General features: G+C 34.7%; 2 protein-coding genes across 2 annotated transcripts; both read left to right on the top strand.

Annotated features, from left to right (window-relative positions):
- Positions 1–1,095: 1,095 nt before the first annotated feature.
- LOC143586329 (putative methyltransferase PMT3) lies at positions 1,096–6,564 on the top strand. The gene is made up of 8 exons (XM_077067897.1): positions 1,096–1,215; positions 2,970–3,449; positions 3,536–3,700; positions 4,076–4,258; positions 4,353–4,947; positions 5,072–5,184; positions 5,285–5,505; positions 6,059–6,564. The coding sequence occupies exons 2-8, from the start codon at positions 3,189–3,191 to the stop codon at positions 6,375–6,377; spliced, it is 1,857 nt and encodes a 618-aa protein (XP_076924012.1). The 5' UTR covers positions 1,096–1,215; positions 2,970–3,188; the 3' UTR covers positions 6,378–6,564.
- Positions 6,565–18,299: 11,735 nt separating this feature from the next.
- Positions 18,300–23,754, top strand: LOC143586328 (uncharacterized). Its single transcript, XM_077067896.1, has 13 exons — positions 18,300–18,906; positions 19,422–19,596; positions 19,674–19,757; positions 19,845–20,086; positions 20,165–20,384; positions 20,458–20,537; positions 20,613–20,697; positions 20,774–20,905; positions 20,972–21,085; positions 21,182–21,229; positions 22,088–22,172; positions 22,282–22,338; positions 23,282–23,754. The coding sequence occupies exons 1-13, from the start codon at positions 18,689–18,691 to the stop codon at positions 23,383–23,385; spliced, it is 1,644 nt and encodes a 547-aa protein (XP_076924011.1). The 5' UTR covers positions 18,300–18,688; the 3' UTR covers positions 23,386–23,754.
- The last annotated feature ends 598 nt before the right edge of the window (positions 23,755–24,352 follow it).

Genomic DNA, 24,352 nt, shown 5'->3' with positions numbered 1-24,352 from the left:
GTTCAGTTTGGTTTCAATTAAAGTCAATTAATGAAGACACGTTAATCATTGGGAGGGTTCATATACAAATAAACATAACGAAGGAAACAATAATAATCTACAAAAAAATGATAGCGTATAAAACAATGTCAACTATAATATCAATCTACATAAGCAATGTTTTATAATAACAAATAAAAAAAACCCTAATAATAATAACAACAAAAGAATCATAATCAACAACAAAAGGAAAAAAAACCTAATAATAACAACAAAAAATCAGCAAATACTTATAACGTCTCATAATAAAAAATCAACAAATATGAAGAAAAAAAGCAAACACTTACATATATAAACCTAATAATAATAACAAATTGGTTCTCATTATTTTCATGTTAAGAGGTATTTATTTGTATTTGATCCTGAAAGAGTGAAACGTTGAAACTAGGGGTTAACAGAAAAACCCCTAGTTTGTGTACCGAATTAACCGAACTCAAATGAATTAACAGAAAAACCAAACCGAAGCATTAACCGGCGGTTAATATTTGTGTGTTTTTTTTTGAAAAACCGAATTTTCGGTTTCGGTTCGGTTTTCCAATTTAAAAAACCGGAAAAAAAAACTGAACAGATTAGTGGTGATGAAGATTATGAAGACCGAGACTAAACTTTGAAGACGAACAAGATGATGAATGAGGATTATAACTAAACATTTTAGTGTTTATTAATTAATGAGGATTCAAACGATATTACACCAGCAACTTTGTATTCGTATGGTTTCACGTAACATACGACTATATTTGTTTTTTTGAATTCAATAGATTGTGGTACTTTAATACACTCTTACAAGCTTAAAATTATCGTCTTCTTTTATTTTTGCAATGTCTACACATAATTAAAAACCGAACCGAAACCGAAAATAACCGAAAATCGAAGGGTTTAATTATTAAAAAAACCGATGACTGAACCGAACCAAACCAAACCATTAATCGTAAGTTCGTAACCATAACCGAATGATCAGTTAACAATATTAATAAACTTCAAGGACTCCAACCACACCAGCTTGATAACATAAAGGTCTAAAATAAATAATAATACTAACAATAACTAAATATAAACCACCACCGTTGCATCAACATTCAACAAGCTCTCAGATCTCGTTACAATATTCTATTTCTATTCCACAAGTCCGTAATCACGAACGAGAATCTAGACTTTAGATCCGTTGTACGGACGACTGTAAGCTCAATTCCTTTATATTCATTCGTTAATCCGTTAGATCTGATCTCGAATTACAGTTATTATTATTATTATTATTTTACGGTTAATTAATTCAGTGTATAATTAGTGTTATGAGATTAGGTCTAGTGTTACTGTTATAGATCGGATCAGTTTGTTATGAATTTGATTGTAATTAGAGTGTGTTAGTGACGTGGTCAGTGTGATTTAATTTAATTAATTAGTTAATTAAAATTAGCGTAAGTGTTTGATTCGTTACAGTTATTGTTTCAGTTCGTGATTTGGTTAGTGTCGGTTGGCTCGTGAGTAGTTTTTCAAGCTTGAGTGTGGCTCGTTTCGAACTCGATTTCTTGAGCTCGAGCTAGTGAGTAGTTTTTCAAGCTCGTGCTCGACTCATTTGTTAGTTATTTATTAATTATTTTACTTATATATTATCTGCTTAATTTTTTTCATTATTTTATATATAAGAGATTAGTTTCTCAAGCTCGAGCGTTATGGATCGGATCAGTATGTTATGAATTTGATTGTAATTGGATTCGGTAGTGAATTTGTGATGCTTGGAGTTAGTGACGTGGACAGTGTGGTTTAATTAATTGAACCTAGCGTAAGTGTTTAATTCGTTGTAGTTATTCTTTTGGTTCGTGATTTGATTAGTGTTGGTCGGCTCGTTAGTAGTTTTTCAAGCCTGAGTGTGGCTCGTTTTGAGCTTGATTTCTAGAGCTCGGCTCGTTTATTATTTATTAATTACTATACTTATATTTGTACTTAGTTTTAGTGTATTTTCGTTATTTTTATATAACATGATATATATTGTCTACCAAATTTTTTTCGTAATTGTATATATAATATATTAAATTAAAAGTTAAAACTATATAAATAACAGGCTTCCTAGCTGGATCGAGCTCGACAAGTGAGGCTCAGGATCGTTTATTAAACAAGCTTATATTTGGCTTGAGCTTGTTTAAACTCGAATCGATTCGAGCCGAGCGGCTTGGCTCGTTTGCACGTCTAGTGTCGGCAATACTTCTATCCGTTTTTAGGATTGTAGCTTAGAAAAATGTGAATAAGCAACTCTTCTGGAATGAGGCGCGGACAGTTGCTTAACTTCAGCATGGAGTATACTATACATGTTGTAAATGTCTTGCAATGTATGGCTTACCATGTGTTTAACAACATCTAATGTGGAGATTGGAGAAAGTTTTAAATAAGCTGTGATTATGTTTATGTGTTTGTGATTGTGATTTGTGAGAAATTTGGATATTTCTGAACTACAATATGATTAGTTTTGTTTTTGTTAGATCTGGATGTTATGATTCTGATTCATGGCACTAGGGTCATTTATATTCATTATGTTCAACTCAAGTTAAAAGTTACTGAATCTCAACTGGCTGTTTGGTAGTTAAGGAAGCATTGAAAGTCTGATTGAATAAATACTAAAATTGTCATGAACAACCTTGAATAAGCCAGTTTATAAACATTTTATAGTTTGTATTTTTCCTTTTAAAGAAAAGGTAAAACGATATTCCTATATTTGTATTCTTGAAAAACAAGTTTTTATTTTTATTTTGAGACTTTTGACCGAAACACTGTTGCTAAGTGAAGCTGTAAGATTTAGTGAACAATGTTGTATAATTTTCCTATTTTAGTTTTATTTTCTCTGTTTCGTATAAACCTTAATAGATTCAGTAATTAATTTTAATCTGCCTTAGATTAATCTGCTAATGATGCTGATAGGTTTTCCTTCTGCATAACAGGTTGGTCGGACAATAACTCTTATATATAATCTTTAATTCTGAGGGATTTGGGGAACCCATAAACTGAGCAGAGTTTATAAAAAAAACACCAGTTAATTAAACCGGGATCTATCGTCCATTGAAGAAGTCAAGAAACTATGAGATCATCCTTGTGATATATAAAGGGCATCTGAAGTGAAAACCGAATAACATAGTGGGGTATCAAACATAGCATTAATTATGAGAGGAAGACAAGATGGATCTCAGAAGAAGCGTTTGCTCACAACTTTAATTCTCGTGGCAGCTGCCCTTCTTTTCCTGTATTTGTATTTTGTCTCTGAGAATCAAGGTCAGTCAGCACTAGAGTATGGTAGCCGGTCTCTAAGGAAGCTTGGATCATCCTACTTAGGCGGTGATGAAGAATCTGATCTTGGCAACAAGCAAGATGATTTTAAATTTGGTCTGGAGGATGATGATGGTATTGTACCAAAAAGCTTTCCTGTAAGTTATTCACATGAAGTAGGATTATAATTTGTTAAGAGAATATTATGAATTTACCTGTTTAACTTGCTGTATATTTCTTGAAGGTTTGTGATGATCGATACTCTGAATTGATACCTTGCCTAGACCGCAACCTTATCTACCAGATGAGATTGAAGTTGGATTTGTCTTTGATGGAGCACTATGAAAGGCATTGTCCTCCGCCTGAAAGGCGTTTTAACTGCTTGATACCTCCCCCATCAGGGTACAAGGTGTGTATCTAATCAACTTGAGGTGATAATAGGGGTCGATGGGGCTGATTGGGCAATGGGTCAAACTGGTAACTTTTGGACCGTTTGGTACCTGTTCAAAATGGTTAAATTTTGGACGGTTTAGTACCACGTCAAAAATCGAGTTGGGTTGACATGAAACATTCTAACCCATTCATCTCGTTTGCCATGTATTCTTTTGAGCTAATTTTGTTTTATTTACGTCTAACACAACCTGATTCATTGGATGAAGTTGCCCCTGTTATAATCGAACAATGTTGGAAATTTCTTATATGCTGATAGTTATTTGTTTCTATTTCTCATAGGTTTGTTGAAATGATCTTGATTTTTGCCTCGTGGTTTTATTTGTTAATGTAGGTCCCCATCAAGTGGCCAAAGAGCAGAGATGAAGTATGGAAAGCAAACATCCCACATACCCACCTTGCACACGAGAAGTCAGACCAAAACTGGATGGTTGTGAAAGGTGAAAAGATCATATTCCCAGGTGGAGGAACTCATTTCCACTATGGAGCTGATAAGTACATCAAATCACTTGCAAATGTAAATATTATCACTTGAGTCTTTTATCTTTTATCACAACTAATAGCCATACTTTATTTTATTCTGTATGTCTAATGGACTACATAATTGACAGATGCTCAACTTCTCAAAAGATATCATGAACAACGAAGGAAACTTACGAACAGTTCTTGATGTTGGTTGCGGTGTTGCAAGTTTTGGTGGTTATCTTCTTTCATCTGACATCATTGCAATGTCATTAGCACCTAATGATGTGCATCAAAATCAAATCCAGTTTGCTCTAGAACGAGGCATTCCTGCATATCTTGGTGTTCTTGGAACAAAAAGACTTCCTTACCCGAGTAGATCTTTTGAACTTGCTCATTGTTCCCGTTGTAGAATTGATTGGCTTCAAAGGGACGGTATTCTTCTACTTGAGCTAGACAGATTGCTTAGACCAGGTGGTTACTTCGCTTACTCGTCTCCTGAAGCATATGCACAAGATGAAGAGGATCTTAGAATCTGGAAAGAAATGAGTGCACTTGTTGAACGCATGTGCTGGAAAATAGCTGCAAAAAGGAACCAAACTGTTATTTGGGTCAAGCCTTTGACCAATGATTGTTACATGGAGAGAGCTCCTGGTACTCAGCCTCCTCTTTGTCGGTCAAATGATGATCCAGACGCGGTGTATGGTGTAAACATGGAAGCGTGCATCACACCTTACTCTGAACGTAAGTTTATTTGTATATCGTATTATTTACAATCATATGCCATAACGTGATTAACTGTGAAAACTGCTATTGGTTTAAACTTGTTTCATAACATTTACGGTTTTTGTTTTATTATTTTTTTCAGATGATCACACAAATAAAGGAAGTGGATTGGCTCGGTGGCCAGCTAGGCTAACCTCTCCGCCTCCACGTCTTGCTGACTTTGGCTATTCAAGGGATATGTTTGAGAAGGACACGGTAAAACAACTTAAGAAAAAATACAGTTTCTCTTATTATATCATTTCGAATGTTGATAAACTCACATAAATTTTGTATATTTTTTAAAAACTTTATATAGGAGTTGTGGCGTAAGAGGGTTGAGAATTATTGGGATCTGTTGAGCCCAAAAATATCGACTAATACAATTAGGAATGTGATGGACATGAAGGCGAATTTGGGTTCATTTGGAGCTGCTTTGGGGAATAAAGATGTTTGGGTGATGAATGTTGTCCCTGAAGATGGACCTAACACGTTGAAGCTTATTTACGATAGAGGGTTAATCGGCTCAATTCATAACTGGTATGCGTTTCCTGCATTTCATACCTTGTGTACATCTAGGCCTGTAAACGATCACGGACGGGGCGTGCTCGTGTTTGCTCGTTTGAATTTAACCCAACAAATGATCGCACACGAGCAATGAACGAGCGTGGTTTTCTTGTTCGTGTTCGTTTCAAAGAAAATAAATGTGTTCGTGTTTGTTTATGTTCGTTCGTTAACTGTGTAAGCAATCGTTTCACAAACGTAAACGAACGAACATAGATGAATAAACATAACTAAGCTAAAACCAACTAAAAATTTTTAATGAATATATCGATGAGCAAACGTAAACTAATGAACATAAATGAACGTCAATGAATAAACATAAACGAATTTTAATGAATGAACATAAGTGAACATTCACGATGAACGAGGCATATGTTGAACTTCCCACCAAATTGAATTTTTAGCGAGCCGATCTCGAGTAGCTCACAAGCGGCTCACCTCGTTCACACTCCTAATCAACACTGGGCCCCACACTAAAAATAACTCATTTCATCCGGAATCTGATTTGACCCGTCACTCATAATTTCAGGTGTGAAGCATACTCGACCTACCCACGTACATACGATCTTCTCCACGCTAGCAACGTGTTCACCGACATAATCGAAAAGAAAGATTGCAGCGGAGAGGATTTATTGATCGAGATCGACCGTATCCTCAGACCCACAGGCTTCCTAATCGTCCGGGACAAAAAGCCCGTCATCGACTTCGTGAAGAAATACCTACCCGCAATACACTGGGAAACCGTGGCAATGGCGGATTCATCATCGGAATCCGATGGAGAAGATGCCGTGTTCATAGTCCAAAAGAAACTATGGCTCACAAGTGAAAGCTTGAGGGAAACAGACTAAGTTTTAATATCTTAAAAAAAGGTATTAAATGTGGGGTGGTTTTGTAGCATCAAATTGTGACTTTAGTTGCTTCTTATGATTTAGTTGATTTATTTTTTATTATTATGATATACATTTGCATCTACAAACTTATAATTTCTGTTGTTATGTGTATTATTTTATAGTTGGATTTAATTTAAATAATTAATCCATATATGCATATGTTTGATAAGTTATGCAAAAATATATATATGTGTTTAGGTTTTGTGGTTGGTAATGATAATATAATTTTTTTATTCTATAGTTACTGTTATCAGATTTATTTATTTGTTTTTTATTTGTTTAACATGATCTTTCATCTTTATCTTTACTACATTATAAAAACATATTGGAAGGGTTGTTTTGTCATTACACACAAATTTTAAGACCTTGTTATCTTAAATTCTCGTCACTCGGTCATTAGCTTTGTAGTGTCAATTACACAACCTGAATTCCGTTAGCCCCTTGCGACTGATGAATGGTACCATTGTTCTGACCGATCAATGCTATCATTGTTGCCTTGGATGCTTGTGACGAAATTAATCCCTCAATCCGGTTCAATTGAATTCATGCCTTCGTCTCCCTTCGACAACATTCTCATATTCAAATTTAAAACCTATATTGAAATAAGCAAATAACTTGTCTGGTCTGGAATGTAATATCCAACTCCTTACACTACCAATATTATTGTCCGCTTTGTCCACTTTGCCCACGAAGAGCTTACGGATTTGTTTTTGGTTGCTCAGGTGGAGATTTCTTAGGAGGTCACTCATCCTGTTACTACTTCCAACTGAGCAAGCTTAACTGTGGGGTTCACCTCTCATCCACTACCATTAAGCCCAAAACGCGTTGGTGATTTAAGAGACGGGGTAGTTACTTATGAACCAATGATCACTCTTGTCCACAGCCGATGTGGGATTTGCCTAGGATGTTACATGGAACTAAACCGCCGGTTTGTAATCTGGTTGGGTATCTCTGTTTAAACCGTTTTGGAATTGGAACTAGCTTGGAACGAAAGTGATCCGTTTCCACTTGGAAACCGGTTTGGCAAAAACTGGTTTAAACTCTTGTTGACCTAAAGCTGAACCGCTTTGAGAAAAATTCGGTTTGTTCACCTCTAGGTCACATTGCCACACCATCTAAAACTACTCTCACTCCAGAAATTTAATCATAGGGTTCTCCTCCCATCTACAACTAATGCAAATAATATACATTGGTAGTACTTGAGGTTTAATAATTTTTTATGCACTCAACATCCATAAGTATATGAAAATCTATTGCTAGTGTAATTTTGTTGTATTTCATTTTATCAAAAACATAGACAAAAAGACATGACATCATTTGTGTTTCAAATTCATGTATGTTGTATTGTATAGATCTCATTGTCTCATTGTCATGGATGGGGTTCTCTTGTCCCCTTAATTTCGTTGCTAATAATGGCCAAAGTGCTCCATTTCTAGGGTTGAAAAATTCAAAGAAGCCATTATAATTCTTATATATATATATATATATATATTAGCCCTTTGAATTTAATACTATATATTCATCGGAATTTTTTTATATTTAATTATCTGGTGTTCCCAAATTAAAAGAATGTGAGGGCCGTTGCGCTCCATTAAAATTATCAGTGTTATATATACCTTAAAATCCCGATCACCCAAATAAATTTGGTTTAAATCCTAGGACTGCCTAGTGAAAAAAGTTTTTGGGTCCACCACTGTATTTACGTAAATCTGAGCGTTTTTTTGGAGTGGTTTGACTATTTATTTGTCTTTATGGGCTTTGAACCTAATCTCAACCTTAAAGATTAGGCAATGAGGTATACATTCGCGCTTCTTAACTCCACGTAGGCATCACGTCACCTTCTTTATCCTATTTCACTTCATCCCACCCTAGGTAATTGTTTAATCTCCCTTTTTTACCTCTCTTTATTTAATGTAAATTTAATTATTAAGTTATGTGTTTGGAGGATTTTAAAGCTCTTTAACATTTTAACACACCTTGCATTTAACTTCCTTTAAATTATGAAGTGGTATGTCACTCATTAACACTTGTCAACTTAGATTTAACGTCCTAAACGTTAAGGTATACCCCTGAGCCTAATTGTTTAAAAGCCTTGTTTTCGGGATGTGTATTTGCAACCGGAATTTGGGCGGCGTAACTTTTTGGTATGGTATACCAAACATCTTCGTGTTTTCTATTCGAGATATTGTAACCATGCATCAATTAGTGGGGATGAAAGAAGTTAAGATGATAGCATTTCAGGGGATCATGTTCATCTCGTTGTGGAATATTTGGAAAGCTAGAAATGGTCGCGTATTTTCGGATAAAAAGTTGAAGGTTACGGAAGTGGTAGCGGAGATATACATTCTGAGCTTTCTTTGGTTTTGATGTAGATATAAAAAAGGTTGTGTAGATTGGAATTCGTGGTGTAAACTCGACGTGATGGGATAGGTTTTGTTTTGCCTCGGCTCTTTCTCCTTTTTGGAGTCAGAGTTGGTGGCCGGTTGTTAATAAAAGTTATCTTATAAAAAGGTAATATTTGTTTTAAAAATATTGATAGAATGATAGCAAGTAGTAGATTGATATTTAATTTGGATTTAATATTTGTAACAACCCAGCTACCATCGCACCATAATATTGTCCGCTTTGGCCGGGATTTACCACCATCGCCTCACGGATTTGCTTTTTGTTGCCCAGGTGGTCACCCATCCTCATACTTCTCCCACCTGAGCACGCTTAACTGTGGAATTCTCCTCTCATCCACTACCATTAAGCGCCCAAAACGCGTTATGATGGGGAAGGTATCCACCTCCTTATAAAGAAGGCTTAGTTCTCCTTCCCAACCGATGTGGGATGTCACAATCCACCCCCCTTAGGGGTCCAGCGTCCTCGCAGGACCTGGCACCACCGGTCCGGCCCTCGCTTTGATACCATTTGTAACAACCCAGCTACCACCGCACCATAATATTGTCCGCTTTGGCCGGGATTTACCACCATCGCCTCACGGATTTGCTTTTGGTTGCCCAGGTGGTCACCCATCCTCATACTTCTCCCACCTGAGCACGCTTAACTGTGGAATTCTCCTCTCATCCACTACCATTAAGCGCCCAAAACGCGTTATGATGGGGAAGGTATCCACCTCCTTATAAAGAAGGCTTAGTTCTCCTTCCCAACCGATGTGGGATGTCACAATCCACCCCCCTTAGCGTCGAACCCGGTGACCCTACTTTAGCGTCGGATTTACTCATAAACACAGTTCTTCAAATCAGAGTTTATTAAAACTTTTCGCGGAATATAAAACATCAATCATTTGTTACAAAACATTAAATCTTTTCTTTGATACCATAACACAAAACTTTATATTTAAAACATCTTTACTTCTTTCTCCAGATGTCAGCCGTTCAATCCATGCCGCGTGTCATCCTCATGCTAACTCTATAATCAGCTCACCTGTGTGCATACTAAAAGTCAGCTACGCTGAGTGAGTTCTAGTTAATCGAACGCCATACAATACATACACATACACACATATCCGTAGATACATATCCATACTTCACTAGTTACCATTCTGTTCTACATACATACTTGCTACCATACATACATACATATCTACAATCACTAACCTCAGTCTACCGAGAGTACGTTCATAGTTCACCGTCTATACCTGTACTCAAGGTCATGAACACGTACAAGGTTCGCAGTCCTTACCTATGTTCACCATTTATGGTACGTACAAGGATCGCGGTCCTTCCCTATACCATAGTACATCCACAACACGTACAAGGTTCGCAGTCCTTCCCTATGTTGCAACCTAATTCATAGCACGTACGAGGTTCGCAGTCCTCCCCTATGCTACAAAATCAGCACGTATAAGGTTCACAGTCATTTCCTATGCTGAAATACATCCACAACACGTACAAGGTTCGCAGTCCTTCCCTATGTTGCAACCTAATTCATAGCACGTACGAGGTTCGCAGTCCTCCCCTATGCTACAAAATCAGCACGTATAAGGTTCACAGTCCTTTCCTATGCTGAAGCCTATCTACATTACGTATAAGGTTCGCAGTCCTTATCTACGTTTACATATATCATCTACTTCACGTATAAGGCTCGCAGTCCTTAACTATGCCATTACCAGCCGAGTCTATGTCCGACAGAAGCTAGAGGGATTTGCCATCCTAACTTACTATGTCGAACGTAGAACTCACATGCCATTCGTGTACCTATATACACATACTTACATTATAACATAAGAACACTCTAGGCATTCTTTACCTCATTCATTTAACAACCATACCCCTTGTCGTTACGTGCCATATCCGAAGATCGTTCACGCCCCGACAAGTATTCATTTGAAATATTCATACATCTTCGATATATAATGTTCGTACCTTTATTTTTAACCTGACAGTACGCGCAATATCCGAAGATCGTTCGCGTACCGACAAACAATCATTCATATCTATCACACATATCACATATGACATACACTTATCACTTAGGATAAATGTATTAACAACACATCGAGTATGCACACAGCCCTGAAAACATAACAAGGAATGGGGCTAGAAACTCACCTGAACACGGTTATGTTCACCGTTAATCGTAATCCCTTTCTTCAGCTGTGCACGGCTGACTGTATAACAAGTACACGTATCAAACAACTATCATTACTCATATCATCTTTCCAGTCTTAACTACTACCCACAACGAACGGGGGTCCGGGGGCAGCGCCCCTGGCAGCGGGGTCTAGGGGCGGCAGCCCCTAGCAGGGTCCAAGGGGCAGAGCCCCTGGCTGGGGTCGAGCTGCCGGGTCAGCTTGGAAAAATTTTATTTACATTAACTGTCTTAACACATTTTCCATTAGGTTTTTAATTTATTTTCTAAGCGAACTTAACTTTAGGCGAAGTTAAACCTTAAGCGAACTTAGCTTTAGGCGAAGTTAAACCTTAGGCGAACTTAGCTTTAGGCGAAGTTAGACCTTAGGCGAACTTAGCTTTAGGCGAAGTTAGACCATAGGCGAACTTAGCTTTAGGCGAAGTTAAACCTTAGGCGAACTTAGCTTTAGGCGAAGTTAAACCTTAGGCGAACTTAGCTTTAGGCGAAGTTCATCAGGCGAACTTAGCTTGCAGGCGAAGTTCATCAGGCGAACTTAGCTTGCAGGCGAAGTTGTCGTCTGCAGGTTCTGTTCGCTCTTAAATCCTTCGTTCCTTAACCAAATAACTCGATTTAGGTACCCATGTAATCGTCTGACCAGCGCCTACAAACCCCAACTATCAAATCGACCTAGCATCGATGTTTAGAGGGTGCGATTTAGGCATATAGGTTACGGGTCCTTTTTATCAATCGATTAACCCATCAAATCATAACCATTTTCAGTAAGTTTAGCTTTGTTGGATTCGTTTTTACCATACAAACTCAGATCTACCATTTCTCAAATCAAACCGAACCTATACGAACGATTTCTAACCATAAACGTACCTTGAACGAGTCGAACTTACGAACACGAGCTGGTCTTGTTGCTTTGGTTCGTCACGACGATCTAGCACCAACTAACGTTTACTCTCCCTCGGATCCTGCTCGTTTATGTGTGTGTTTTGAATGTGTAGAGATTAGAATGGAAAGAGATGAGGTTTAGGGTTTTATGGTGGTTTAGGGGATATTTATATCCCTTAAAGCCCATGGACCTAAGGCCCATTCTCATTTAACCCATCTCAATTAATCTAACACTAGCCCGACTCATACCAACTCCTACTCTATTATTTATTTCCCGAACCCGAGTCAACTTTCCCTCTATTATTAAGTAATATAATTAATATCATTTTGGAAATTTCGGGATGTTACATATTATTGACTAGCTTTTATGTTGGTAAGTTGCTTTGCTGTGAGCACAGCCCACGTCATATTATTGACTATGAAATTTTATTATCTCTGAAGTCAAATCAATGCACATGCAATGTCATTGTTATCATAGGCTATAACTTATCTTTTTTCCCCATTAAGGTCGTTTAATGTGTTATGTTTTCATATAGATATATTATCATTTTTGGATTGAATTTAATAAAATTATTATTTTTATTATATAGTAAGATGACATGTGAATTAGGTTTAGCATTTAAGTACAAGCTTATGAAGTGATTGCTCTTGAATCTAATGACTTGAAAATATGTGTCTTTTGTTGATGAATGACGAGTATTTATTAGAGCCTTGACCTTGTTCATGAGGTATGCTCTAACGACGGTTTTTACATGTTGTAGCTCAAATATGAACTCAGGAATTCTAAAACAGTGTATCCAGTTCAATTTAACGTCTTAACTCATTTATTCTTAATGACTTTATGTACACAATAAATGACTTGATTAATTTTAAGATCTTCTTAGCGTTTAGTGGATATTGATTACAATCAAGGGCGAAGCTTCTTTATGGCCCGAGCCCCCTGTTTTTTTGCGCGGTAGTGTAAATTGACTATTTTTCCTTTGAAAATTTGTATACGTAGTGTAAATTTACCCGTTTTTTTACCCAAAATTTGAGCCCCCCCCCTCGTTTATGGTTTTTCAGAATACATTTTGAGCCCCCCCCCCCTCCTCCGACGAACTCGTCCAAGCTTCGCCACTGATTACAATATAATACTAGGGAATATATGGAGTTAATTTGATTATTATTTAATGTCACCTTTTTGGGTATTAACCATTTAGCCGATTTAAAAATCTCACACACGTCTTACAAAAATAAAATCATAAATATACGTTGATGCGTTACAACTATCTATATAAATACGCATTTTAATAATCAATTGAAAATTAGGTTGCTTCGTCAATATCAAAGGTACAATTTATAAATGCGAGTGCTATATAATATAAATGCGCCCGGTCCATCAACTGAAATCGTCAATTGAACCAAATTTCATAGTTTTGCATTAATACAAATCGACCAACCAATAATATATTATTCATCTTACTAAGCAGGCTGACTAGTTAAGCTACATTATATATATGAGTATAGGACATGAGATCAATCCTATAATATAGCTTCTTATGAACCTCCAAATTGGGTATTAATTGAATCTTAAGATATTGAAGAGTGGATAAAAACAAGTTGTATATAATGTCCAAAAACAATATAGGTAAAGAGTGTAGGACCATGCATGTCTAAATCCCACCTACTAAGATTTCACTTCAAGAAACAAATGACATGATCTTTTAACTTGATTTACCTATAACTATGCAATCATTTATTATTTTATTAAGATATATTAGTTTTAAATAATCTGAACTAATGAAATGGTTGGTAATAGTCACACCTTTTAATATGTTTGCTTTCAACGATCCACAACTAACGGAAGCGTAACTCATAATGTTTTCGGTCGGAAAACTTTTCGTTGGAAGACTCAACATTTTCGTCCCAAACCTCTTCGAAACCTTAGATTGGACATTTAGAAACCTTTTATTTCGTAGTAAAATCTTAAATTATTGATGTCTCCAGAACCTTAGGCGGTGGTCGTTGGAAAACTCCTTTTTTAGGTGAAAACCGTCAGTGGTGTTCAGATATTGGTGGTCAACGGTGGTGGTGTTCGGGTGACGGTGGTGTTCAGTTGGCAAAAAATGTTTCTTTCCGGTGGCCGGAGATTAGTGGAGTAACGCTTCCGTTAGTTGTGGATCGTTGTAAGCAAACATGTTAAAATGTGGGACCATCACAAGCCATTTTGTTAGTTAAGATTAAAAGCGGCCAAAAGGTGATATAAAATTATTTAAAACCAATATACTTTTTTATAAAATAGTATTAATAATAATATGTTTATTATAATTGCTTAAGTTAATAACTATGATATTTAAAATGTAGTAAACTAAACAAGGTCATTATTCTGTTATGTTGTTCATGTTTATATGATGATAAATTAAAAGGGGGTGGCGGCGTAACTTGTTGCCCGCTTACCTGACTCTTTATTGTAATTGGATTATTTTATTTTTAATATTATGATAACTGAATGAATGAGACAAGTGTTGGGTATTAAATATGACAACATCAAAACATCATAATTAAAAAAAGACATCTTCTTAAACATATAATGGTGGCATGTATCTTTGTCTCTATCCTCGTTTGTTAAACGTAACATTACCTATGAAAAAAGTAAAACTTTATAATTTTTGTTAAGCGTTTGAGCCTAACAACGAGCCGCGTTGGATAAGGAGTCAAATATTAGTTACGACAAGACTGGGTTAGCTCAAAACCGTTCGTTTATAAAAAATTCAGCTTGGTTTGGGTCTATGTGAACTCATTTTAATTGCATCATAACAAAAAAAGTATAAAATGGATCACACTCTTTATTTTCTTTTGATGTTGGATAGTGGAACAGGTGGTGGTGGCAACAATGGTGGAGGTGGCAACATAAGTAGTGGAGACACCGGTGGCTATGGAGCGACAACAGTTATATATACAACAACGACAGCAACAATGCTTGAAGCATAAGTGAAGACAATCGTAAAAGAGGGGCTAGGTGGTGGTGGTTGTGGTAAAGAAGTTTGTGGTAATAATAGTTGTGTAAGAGCATTCAGAGCAGCTTCTCTAAAATCCGTGAGTGTGTTATTTTCTAGAGTCTAGTTATAAGTGGACGAGATGGAAAAAGTTACCGTTCATGAGTACATTTAGATAAACAATGTTTACATTCTATAATTTTTTAATATTTGTTGAAATTGTTATAATGAAGGAGAGAAAAAATAATAATAATAAATGCATAAAAATATTATTTAATTGAGAATAAATAGAAAATGACAAACTGCAGTGTTTGTAGTGTAATTATAGAGGATAAAAAACTTGTCGGGAATGTTTTAGGTTAACAAGTTTTATAATATGTCTTATTTAATTTTGATTACTTTATAATTATCTTAATTTACTCCTAAGCAACTTTTTACTTAAATTGATTTGTTTCTTGAAATGATAGTAATAGTACTTGTCTATGCTTTTTGTGTGTTATTATTGCTACTTCTAACCATATGGGCTTAAAGGCACTATAAATAAATATAGTACAATATTGTAGTTATCGCAAACAAGTGGAAGAAATACACACAAAGCATTAAAAATTAACTTTTACTAATTATAGGCTTCTTGTCACACACAATATCATATATATCGTCATAAATGAAATTATCATAAATACGCGTGGATTAATAGTCACATGATCAAGCCCCAAATTGAGTTTCGAACATGACTTTAAATAAGCATAAGACTGCAAAGTATTGAGTTATATCTGATTGAAAAATATAGCACAAGATTCTGCGATTACTTGAAAAAAATGGTATACCTTACAATTTTCTTAATTTTATTGTAATATTGTAAGTTGTTTTGTGAGTCTTGGTTATTTCGTTGCTCTTTGTTTATATATACAAAATACCGCCATTCAAAAAATAAATGAAAAGAAAAGTAATAAATTATAAAATATACATTACATCAACTTTTCATTATCATGTGATATGTATCATAAGTTAAGGTATTATTTTCAGAATCAAAATGATAAACATAGCACACACACGCAATTTAGATGAACTATCGAAATACTATATTCAAGAAAAAAATTACCATAATCATAATTATATCATAATTATGTATAAGTACAACTTAACTTGATCAACAAGTAATTACTAATTATAACTAAATTAAAATTGTAACTCGATAAAAGCATTAAAACTTTAATGAACTCAAGCTTCTTCCTCCTCTTAGGGGAGATAAAATTAAATAATCGTACAATGTATTCATATTTAAATAACCTTTTACGTGGTCGAGTCTAACAAGTCACACATAGTAATATTATACCTCCAATATCTACGAATGTAATTTTTAAACGTCGTAGTTTTTCATATAAAAAAAAGCTAGCAATCCTAATTGTTATTTGTTTGTCTGTTTACTTCGATATAAACACCACTTTTTAAATAAAATAAAAAAGAAAATTATTTAAATAAAAAACAAGTGGAACTACATTTTTCTTGTGCTTTTAGGCCACCGCAGGTTCCAAACTGAACAGTCTCGTTGCTCAACTCTAGCGAAACTATGTTGTCTTAACCAGACCTATGAGAAATCATACTGCCGGCCGTAACTTATCAGTCGTTGTGTCATAAAAAATAGAATTTTCTGACGTAACACACGATGAAACGAACACCTTAATAGACTCGGGATTCGAACCGTCAAGCTATTGTACAACTAAAAATAACTAAGTAACAATAATTACTTTTCGCACCATTATTCTCGTTCAGCTGTACTATTAACCGTGGTACGATACGAGAGATTCAACAAGATCTCGCGAGACAATCATTCACACCAACAAACAGCTCTCAAAAAGCTTTCGTCTCACTTTCTTTCTTCAATCAACACGAAGAAGACGAAGAAGAAGACGATTTTCGATCCATTTGACTCATGCTTCATTCCGTCCGTAACATCAATTGCACTTAATTTAGGTAATATTATTATTATTATCATATCTGCTTCTAACTTAGGGTTTATATGCACCGTTAGTTCAACGTAATTACTTACTTGCGGCTTGTGTTTGTAACATAATTGACTGTTAGTTCGGTACTGTTATCGCATCTGGTTCAAACCTAGGGTTAATAACACCGTTAATTCACCATGAATTAATTGCGGCTTGTGTTTGTAACATAATTGACTGTTATTTCGGTAATATTATCGCATATGCTTCAAACTTAGGGTTTATAACACCGTTAGTTCACCACTACTTTATTGAGGTTTATGTTTGTAACATAATTGACTGTTATTTCGGTACTGTTATCGCATCTGCTTAAAACTTAGGGTTTATAACACTACTAATTCACCTGTGAATTCAAATTCACCACTACTTTATTGAGGTTTGTGTTTGTAACATAATTGACTGTTATTTCGGCACTGTCATCGCATCTGCTTAAAACTTAGGATTTATAACACCACTAATTCACCTGTGAATTCAAATTCACCACTACTTTATTGAGGTTTGTGTTTGTAACATTATTGACTGTTATTTTGGTACTGTTATCGCATCTGCTTCAAACTTAAGGTTTAAATTCACCGTTATTTCACCATTACTTTATTGCGGTTTGTGTTTGTAACATAATTGACTGTTATTTCGGTAATATTATCGCATCTGGTTTGAACTTAGGGTTTATAACACCGTTAATTCACCTGTAAATTCAAATTCACCATTAATTTATTGCGGTTTGTGTTTGTAACATAATTGACTGTTATTTCGGATATATCATCGCATCTGGTTTGAACTTAGAGTTTATAACACCGTAAATTCATTACTAATTTACTGTATAGTCAAATGCACCATTAATTTATTGCAGTTTATGTTTGGAATATTATTGACAGTTATTTAAGTACTGCTATTGCATCTGGTCTGAACTTAGGGTTTTGAGTATCGTAACTGTTGTTTATATGCTCGTTATGTTTGTTGAATTGACGGTGAATTGTTGGTGCATTTAATTGTTATGTGTGTTTACTTTATTGGAGTTTTTGTTTGATTTATGAATTTAAAGTAGATTATGGATACAATTTGCTGAAATTAGTAGCTGCTGACAGTAGAGAATAGATTCTAGATATTATATTGATTTATTGCATCTGATAGAATTGGATAGTTTTAACTGTAAACGAACCGGACCGAAGAACGGTGCCTTGGCAATGTTCGCCTGTAAAGATTTTGTCGGACAAGCGAATGGTTCACAAATAGCTAACTGAACGAATTTTATTGCTCGTGCTCGTTCATTCCGGAAATGAACTTGTTCGTGAACACTTCAAGATCATAAATGAACATAAATGGACCGAAGAACGATGCCTTGGCCATGTTTGTTCGTTTGTGTTTGTGAACTGTTCACGAACAAGTTCATTTCCTTTATGAACGAACACGGACACTAAATAGTTTCATGTGGTACACAGATAAGCTCATAGGAGACACTTTGCTAGATAAAGTATTTTGATTATTTATTTGGAAAACATATGTGCTTTACGTTGATCATTGGTTTTGATATTTTATTCTAATAAACAGTTTATTGAAGATGAATTATGTATATGGTTGATCAGTTCAAAGCTGGTACACATACATATGTTTTTTGAAATTTTATATTCAATGCTGACTATTCTTTTATTCCAGCAGGATATTTTTAAATAGACAGTGCATTGATAGTGTTTGCTGATTGGTATTTGGATTTTAAATGCTATTACAAGGAGAAAAGACAAATTTGGTCTTTGTTTACTTCCTGTTGTAGCTGAGTATTAATTATTTGATTAAAAGAAAGTGTTGGTTGTCAAAAAAGATGGACTTTGCAAAGCGTTGGTGTAAAAAGTTGAAACCGAAAGAGAAACCGAAATCTTCGCAGAATAAGGAAGTTAGGAGTAATGGAAAGGATGGATTAAGAGTAACGAGTGATGAAGCACCTTCAAATGCTACTAAGCAGAAGGCTGAAGCCGCTAAACAATATATAGAAAAACACTACAAGGAGCAAATGAAGAATCTTAATGAGCGAAGGGAGCGGTATAAGTTTTATTCATCCGTTATTCTGTATTAGTGTAGCTAGTCAAGTTCACTCATTATTACTTACGTTTTAGCAAGTTTCAAGTCATCACAGGCTTAATATTATTTATGCTTCCTCAAAAGAAAATTTTATTTTTAATGGTTTCTATAATTGTGGTTTAAAGTGTATTTTTCAAATTGATTGATTACTTGTAACATACGGTCATCTATGCTGGTATTCTGTTGACCAGCCTCGTGCGTATTGCCGTATTGACAACCCGCATGCGTGTTGCCATATTTGCTCTGAAAAAGTAAATGGTAAATGACTGATGTGGTCACATGGATGCAATCAGATTTCCTTTTGGCTGTAGGTTTATAACCAGATTAGATTTCCTTATTGTCATGGGAATCAAATTTAGACATATATAATGTGCAACAATAGATTTTACTGATATTTCATATAGGAAAACTTGATAGTGTAAGTGTATTTGAACCTACTATTATTAAAAATTACATGCGTACGTTTCTTGATGTAGGCGTAATGTTCTCGAGAAGAAATTGGCTGATTCAGAGGTCTCTGAAGAAGAGCAAAACAATTTACTTAAACATCTTGAGAAAAAAGAGACAGAATATATGCGCATTCAAAGGCATAAAATGGGTGCTGATGATTTTGAGCTATTAACAATGATAGGAAAAGGCGCATTTGGAGAGGTATATGATAATTTCAAAAGTCAAATCTACCGACTCTTTTTGGACCTGCCTTGACCATGTGACTTTTATATATCCAGGTTAGAATATGCAGGGAGAAGACTACTGGCAATGTATATGCAATGAAAAAACTTAAAAAGTCAGAAATGCTTCGCAGAGGACAGGTGGCATTTTATCTCTAATAATTGTCAAGAGTTTGTATATAATGTTTGAAGTTGGTATATGTTTAAGTTCTTTCTGTTTGTTTTTAGGTTGAGCATGTGAAAGCTGAAAGGAATCTACTTGCTGAAGTTGACAGCAATTGCATTGTTAAACTTTATTGTTCGTTCCAAGATGACGAATATCTTTACCTCATAATGGAGTATTTACCTGGTGGAGATATGATGACTTTACTTATGCGAAAAGATACATTAACTGAAGATGAAGCTAGGTTTTATGTCGGGGAAACTGTTTTGGCAATCGAATCCATCCACAAACATAACTACATTCATAGGTTATAATAGTTACCTTTTAATTCACTTTATACAAACACGTGACATCAGAAGTGTAATCTTTTTTCCAACTATTACAGGGATATTAAGCCTGACAACTTGCTGCTTGATAAATCGGGGCACATGAAACTATCAGATTTTGGATTATGTAAACCATTAGACTGTACTAATCTTCAAGAAAAAGATTTCACTGCTGCAAATAACTTAAGTGGGGCTCTTCAAAGTGAAGGTCGCCCGGCTGTACCGAGACGCACTCAACAGGAGCAACTTCAGCATTGGCAAAGAAATAGGAGAATGCTTGTAAGTTATTTTAATAATTTTAATTGTTTCGAAATGCATTTATATTGATCACATTGATGTTGTAACTATGTAGGCCTATTCGACTGTTGGTACGCCTGATTATATTGCTCCTGAGGTTTTGCTGAAGAAAGGATATGGGATGGAATGTGACTGGTTTGTACATAACACTTATTTTATAATTATATATTTATGTTAGAAAATAATTGGATTATATTTTTCTGCATGCAGGTGGTCTCTTGGGGCTATTATGTATGAAATGCTTGTAGGGTACCCGCCTTTTTATTCAGACGAACCCATGTCTACTTGTAGAAAGGTAAAACATTCACTTCATTTAAATAAGTGGTTTTGTATATTTATTGATGTTTATAAATTTCATCTTCTTAATACAGATAGTGAACTGGAGAACTCATTTAAAGTTTCCCGAAGAAGCAAAGTTGTCTCCCGAGGCAAAAGATTTAATATGTAAACTTCTATGCAATGTTGAAAAAAGGCTTGGAACCAAAGGAGCTCATGAAATAAAGGTATAGTTTTGCTATTAACAGCCACAAGTTAAACGAATAAATAAATAATGTGGTGTTTATTTACAGGCACATCCATGGTTCAAGGGTATAGAATGGGAAAAGTTGTATCAAATGGAAGCTGCGTTTATACCAGAAGTTAATGGTGAGCTCGATACCCAAAACTTTGAGAAGTTTGAAGAGGTGGGTTCTTTAGTTGGATGCAATATTGTGTTTATTTAACTTAATTCTCTAATTTTGCTAATTTTTTTGTTGTTTTTCATGCACTAATTACTGCAGGGTGAAAACCAAATGGCTTCTACAGCAAAATCAGGCCCTTGGAGAAAGGTTAGTAAAAATTGTGGTTTACCGATTGCTATTTTAATACTCGATATATATGTTATCATGGAGGTAGTTGGCTTTTATTTAGTTTTGCCAAACTTGCACATGTTAACACACACCTTTTGTTTTGTTTTAGCGTCGAAAGTAACTGATAAGAAACAAAATGATAATGTCGTTCACTCAATTTTTGAATATCGTAAATCAACATATATAATAATCAACTCATGTCAAGTGAAGTACCGTATCAAATCTTCTTTTAACAGACATATTTCACTCATTATGACAAGACCCACAATATACTAGTTAAATAAAGAGTATTTGTTATAATATTGGTAAGAAATGCCTTTAAAGATGATAGCCAGTTTCCGCATTGCACGTGTTTTTTGTTTTAAATGTTGATAAGAAAAGTCTTATGGTTCACGATTTGTATTTTTAAAATTTGATTAATGTAGCAAATAACGATTATCTCATTAGCCAGTCGGAACCTTCCAAGTCATCATCTGGCGATTTTAATATATGATTATATAGATTTCACTCATGACTTCTTACCTTATTATATTGTATTATGTGGATCTCTTGATTTATGGAATAAATTTTGTTTTGCATGTCAATACAATGCTTACTTTTGTATTTATGTTTTTCATTTGATTTAAATTGATTAACGATTCAAGAAACTAGTATGAAGATTTTTTGACATCATTTGCGGTTTTAGTGAATTATTTAACCTGTTATAGTGAATTATTTAACCTGTTATAGTGGTGGTCTTATTAGTGCTTTTGCATTTTGTTGGTTTTAAAACTCTTTTCTTGCTTTCTTGTGTTGTAGTTTTCATATATTTATCTTTTTTTTTGTCGACAACTGCAGATGCTTCCTTCTAAGGATGTCAACTTCATGGGGTACACATATAAGAACTTCGAAATTGTAAATGAACATGAAGTTCCCGGAGTCGGTACCTCTCTCTCCTTGCATGCATGACAACTTGTACTTATTTTTTATTGGCCACAATTTGTTTTTTAAACGTGGTATATATTAATAATCTTTTCAAAAATTATTTTCAGCTGAGTTGAAGAAGAAGAGTACAAAACCTAAGAGGCCAACGGTGAAGTCACTTTTTAGTAAGCTCTCTCTCTCTCTCTCTCTCTCTCTCTCTCTCTCTCTCTCCCTCACAATATATCACTTCATCACAATGTGCTAATGTAAACATATAATTTACAGTCAAATATCTAAAATGTTCCTTAAATATAATTTCAAAATGAACAATGTTTTCAAGAATCTTGTTCTCATTGCTTTGGTCCTTTCTATAAGGATGAATTATTTGGATTAAAGCTTATCTTTGCCATTAAATAAACATTGCGATTATTTTTGACACCGCAAAAGAAAGTTATTGCATTTATTTTGTAATATTTTATAACATCTAACCCCGTCACTAAATCTTTTGCCAAGCTAATAAATGACTCGATCAAATATGGATCTGTTAACCTGTATCATTATAAGCTATTTTTAATTTACCCATTAAAGATAACAAGGGGTGCAAATGAGCCGAGCCATTCTCGAGCTACTTAAGATCGGCTCGCTAAAAAGCTCGATTGAGCTAAGCTTAATCGAGCGCGAGCCTAAAAGTAAGTTCGTTTAATAAACGAGCCCCAACCCGAGCTTCACTTATAGAGCTCGAGCTGGCTCGCGAGCCTAAATGAGTATATATTAAATAATTTTTAAAGTATATATTAAATAATTATTAATTAATATATATAATGTTATGAAAAAATAAAATAAAAATAACTAAGTAGTATTATATTATTTTATACGTAAAGTTATAATTGAAAAAAAAATATATAAAAATAATTACAAATATATAAAATTTAATTAATAATAGTAAATGAGCCTACCCCGAGCTCGGGCTCGAGCTTGAAATTCTACTCACAAGCAGAGCTCAAGCTTTGAAAATAGAGCTCGTAACGAGCTGAGCTTGAGCCTAGTCGAGCTCGGGCTCGGCTCGGCTTGTTTGCACCGGTAAAGATAAGTAAACTTATTTCCTTGAAATTCTGTGGTTTCTTGCAGAAGAAGAAACGGATTCGGCTTCCTCTCAACAAACTCATGGAAGCTTTTTAAATCTCCTACCCCGGCAACTAGAAGTCCCGGAGAAAAACGAGTCTTCTAAATGATTCATTACTGATCTGTTCATAAAGACAGTCACATAGCCATAGTTTTAAAAAAATTAATCAAAATGCATCTGGACAGCTTTTCATTAAGTGTGGGTAAATACCAAATTGAAAGATGGGTTTGCAGTTTGTTCAATTTGCAGATGAAATTGATTTGTTTGAAATTATTGAAAGACGCCTTCGGTTTTTCCGGTTATAGGGTCTCTTGTAAATTGGTTTCTGGATTGTGTATATTTGTTTTAGTTTTACTTTCATGTAATTGGTGTGTAACTTATCCAATTGTCAAAGTAAACATTTATTGGATTTCATTGTTCTTGTAACTCCTGTTATATGTTATTGTTGGTTAGTAAGATATTAGTGTTTTTGTGAGTATTTTGATAATAAGTTTTCATGGTTAAAAAGCACGGCCGTCGTTTCAATCTATTCGTATTTGGGTCCAAAGCGTACAATAAATCGGGGCCTTTTCGTAAAAAAATAATTGTTTTCGATATTGAGACTCCTATGTTATCTATGTGTATGTGTAGTTATAGACCACAAACCATGTTAAACTTTGAGCAAGCGAATCAAGAACACGAACACGAGATTTGATCAACACACAATCGACTCTTTTATTAAGAAAACGACAACCGAGAAAAACTTAATAATTAACTAACACATTGAACCAATGGTATATATAAACCCACGGTTCCTAATCCTATACTAACTCAAACACATAATTTGAATCTAAAACAAATAAGATTAAATAAAATAAGAATAACTTATCCAATAATAATAAACTAATTATTATATTAAATATCTTCAAGATTCTAGGAGTCTTCAATATGATTTGGTGTTAAATACGTTTAACAAACAACAAAAGTAGATTCCATTCATCGTTTGAATTGCAGTAATGGGTTCCCTCGTGCGAGAATCCATGGCCTTTATTCTTATAGGAACTAGTAATATATATAGAACACTCACATGTTAAATC

The sequence above is a fragment of the Bidens hawaiensis genome, unplaced genomic scaffold (genome assembly GCF_021521415.1).
Source record: "Bidens hawaiensis isolate Kalapana, Puna unplaced genomic scaffold, B.hawaiensis_p1.1 tig00034611_1, whole genome shotgun sequence".
Taxonomy (NCBI): domain Eukaryota; kingdom Viridiplantae; phylum Streptophyta; class Magnoliopsida; order Asterales; family Asteraceae; genus Bidens; species Bidens hawaiensis.
Note: the sequence above shows the minus strand (reverse complement) of the source record. Positions and strands in the feature narration are given on the sequence as shown.

Coding starts and splice junctions, on each gene's coding strand:
- LOC143586329 (XM_077067897.1), top strand. CDS start 3,189: ATGAGAGGAAGACAAGATGGATCTCAGAAGAAGCGTTTGCTCACAACT. Junction 3,450..3,535: donor TTGTACCAAAAAGCTTTCCT/GTAAGTTATTCA, acceptor TATTTCTTGAAG/GTTTGTGATGATCGATACTC. Junction 5,185..5,284: donor ATATGTTTGAGAAGGACACG/GTAAAACAACTT, acceptor AACTTTATATAG/GAGTTGTGGCGTAAGAGGGT.
- LOC143586328 (XM_077067896.1), top strand. CDS start 18,689: ATGGACTTTGCAAAGCGTTGGTGTAAAAAGTTGAAACCGAAAGAGAAA. Junction 20,538..20,612: donor TATGGGATGGAATGTGACTG/GTTTGTACATAA, acceptor TTCTGCATGCAG/GTGGTCTCTTGGGGCTATTA. Junction 22,173..22,281: donor ACATGAAGTTCCCGGAGTCG/GTACCTCTCTCT, acceptor AATTATTTTCAG/CTGAGTTGAAGAAGAAGAGT.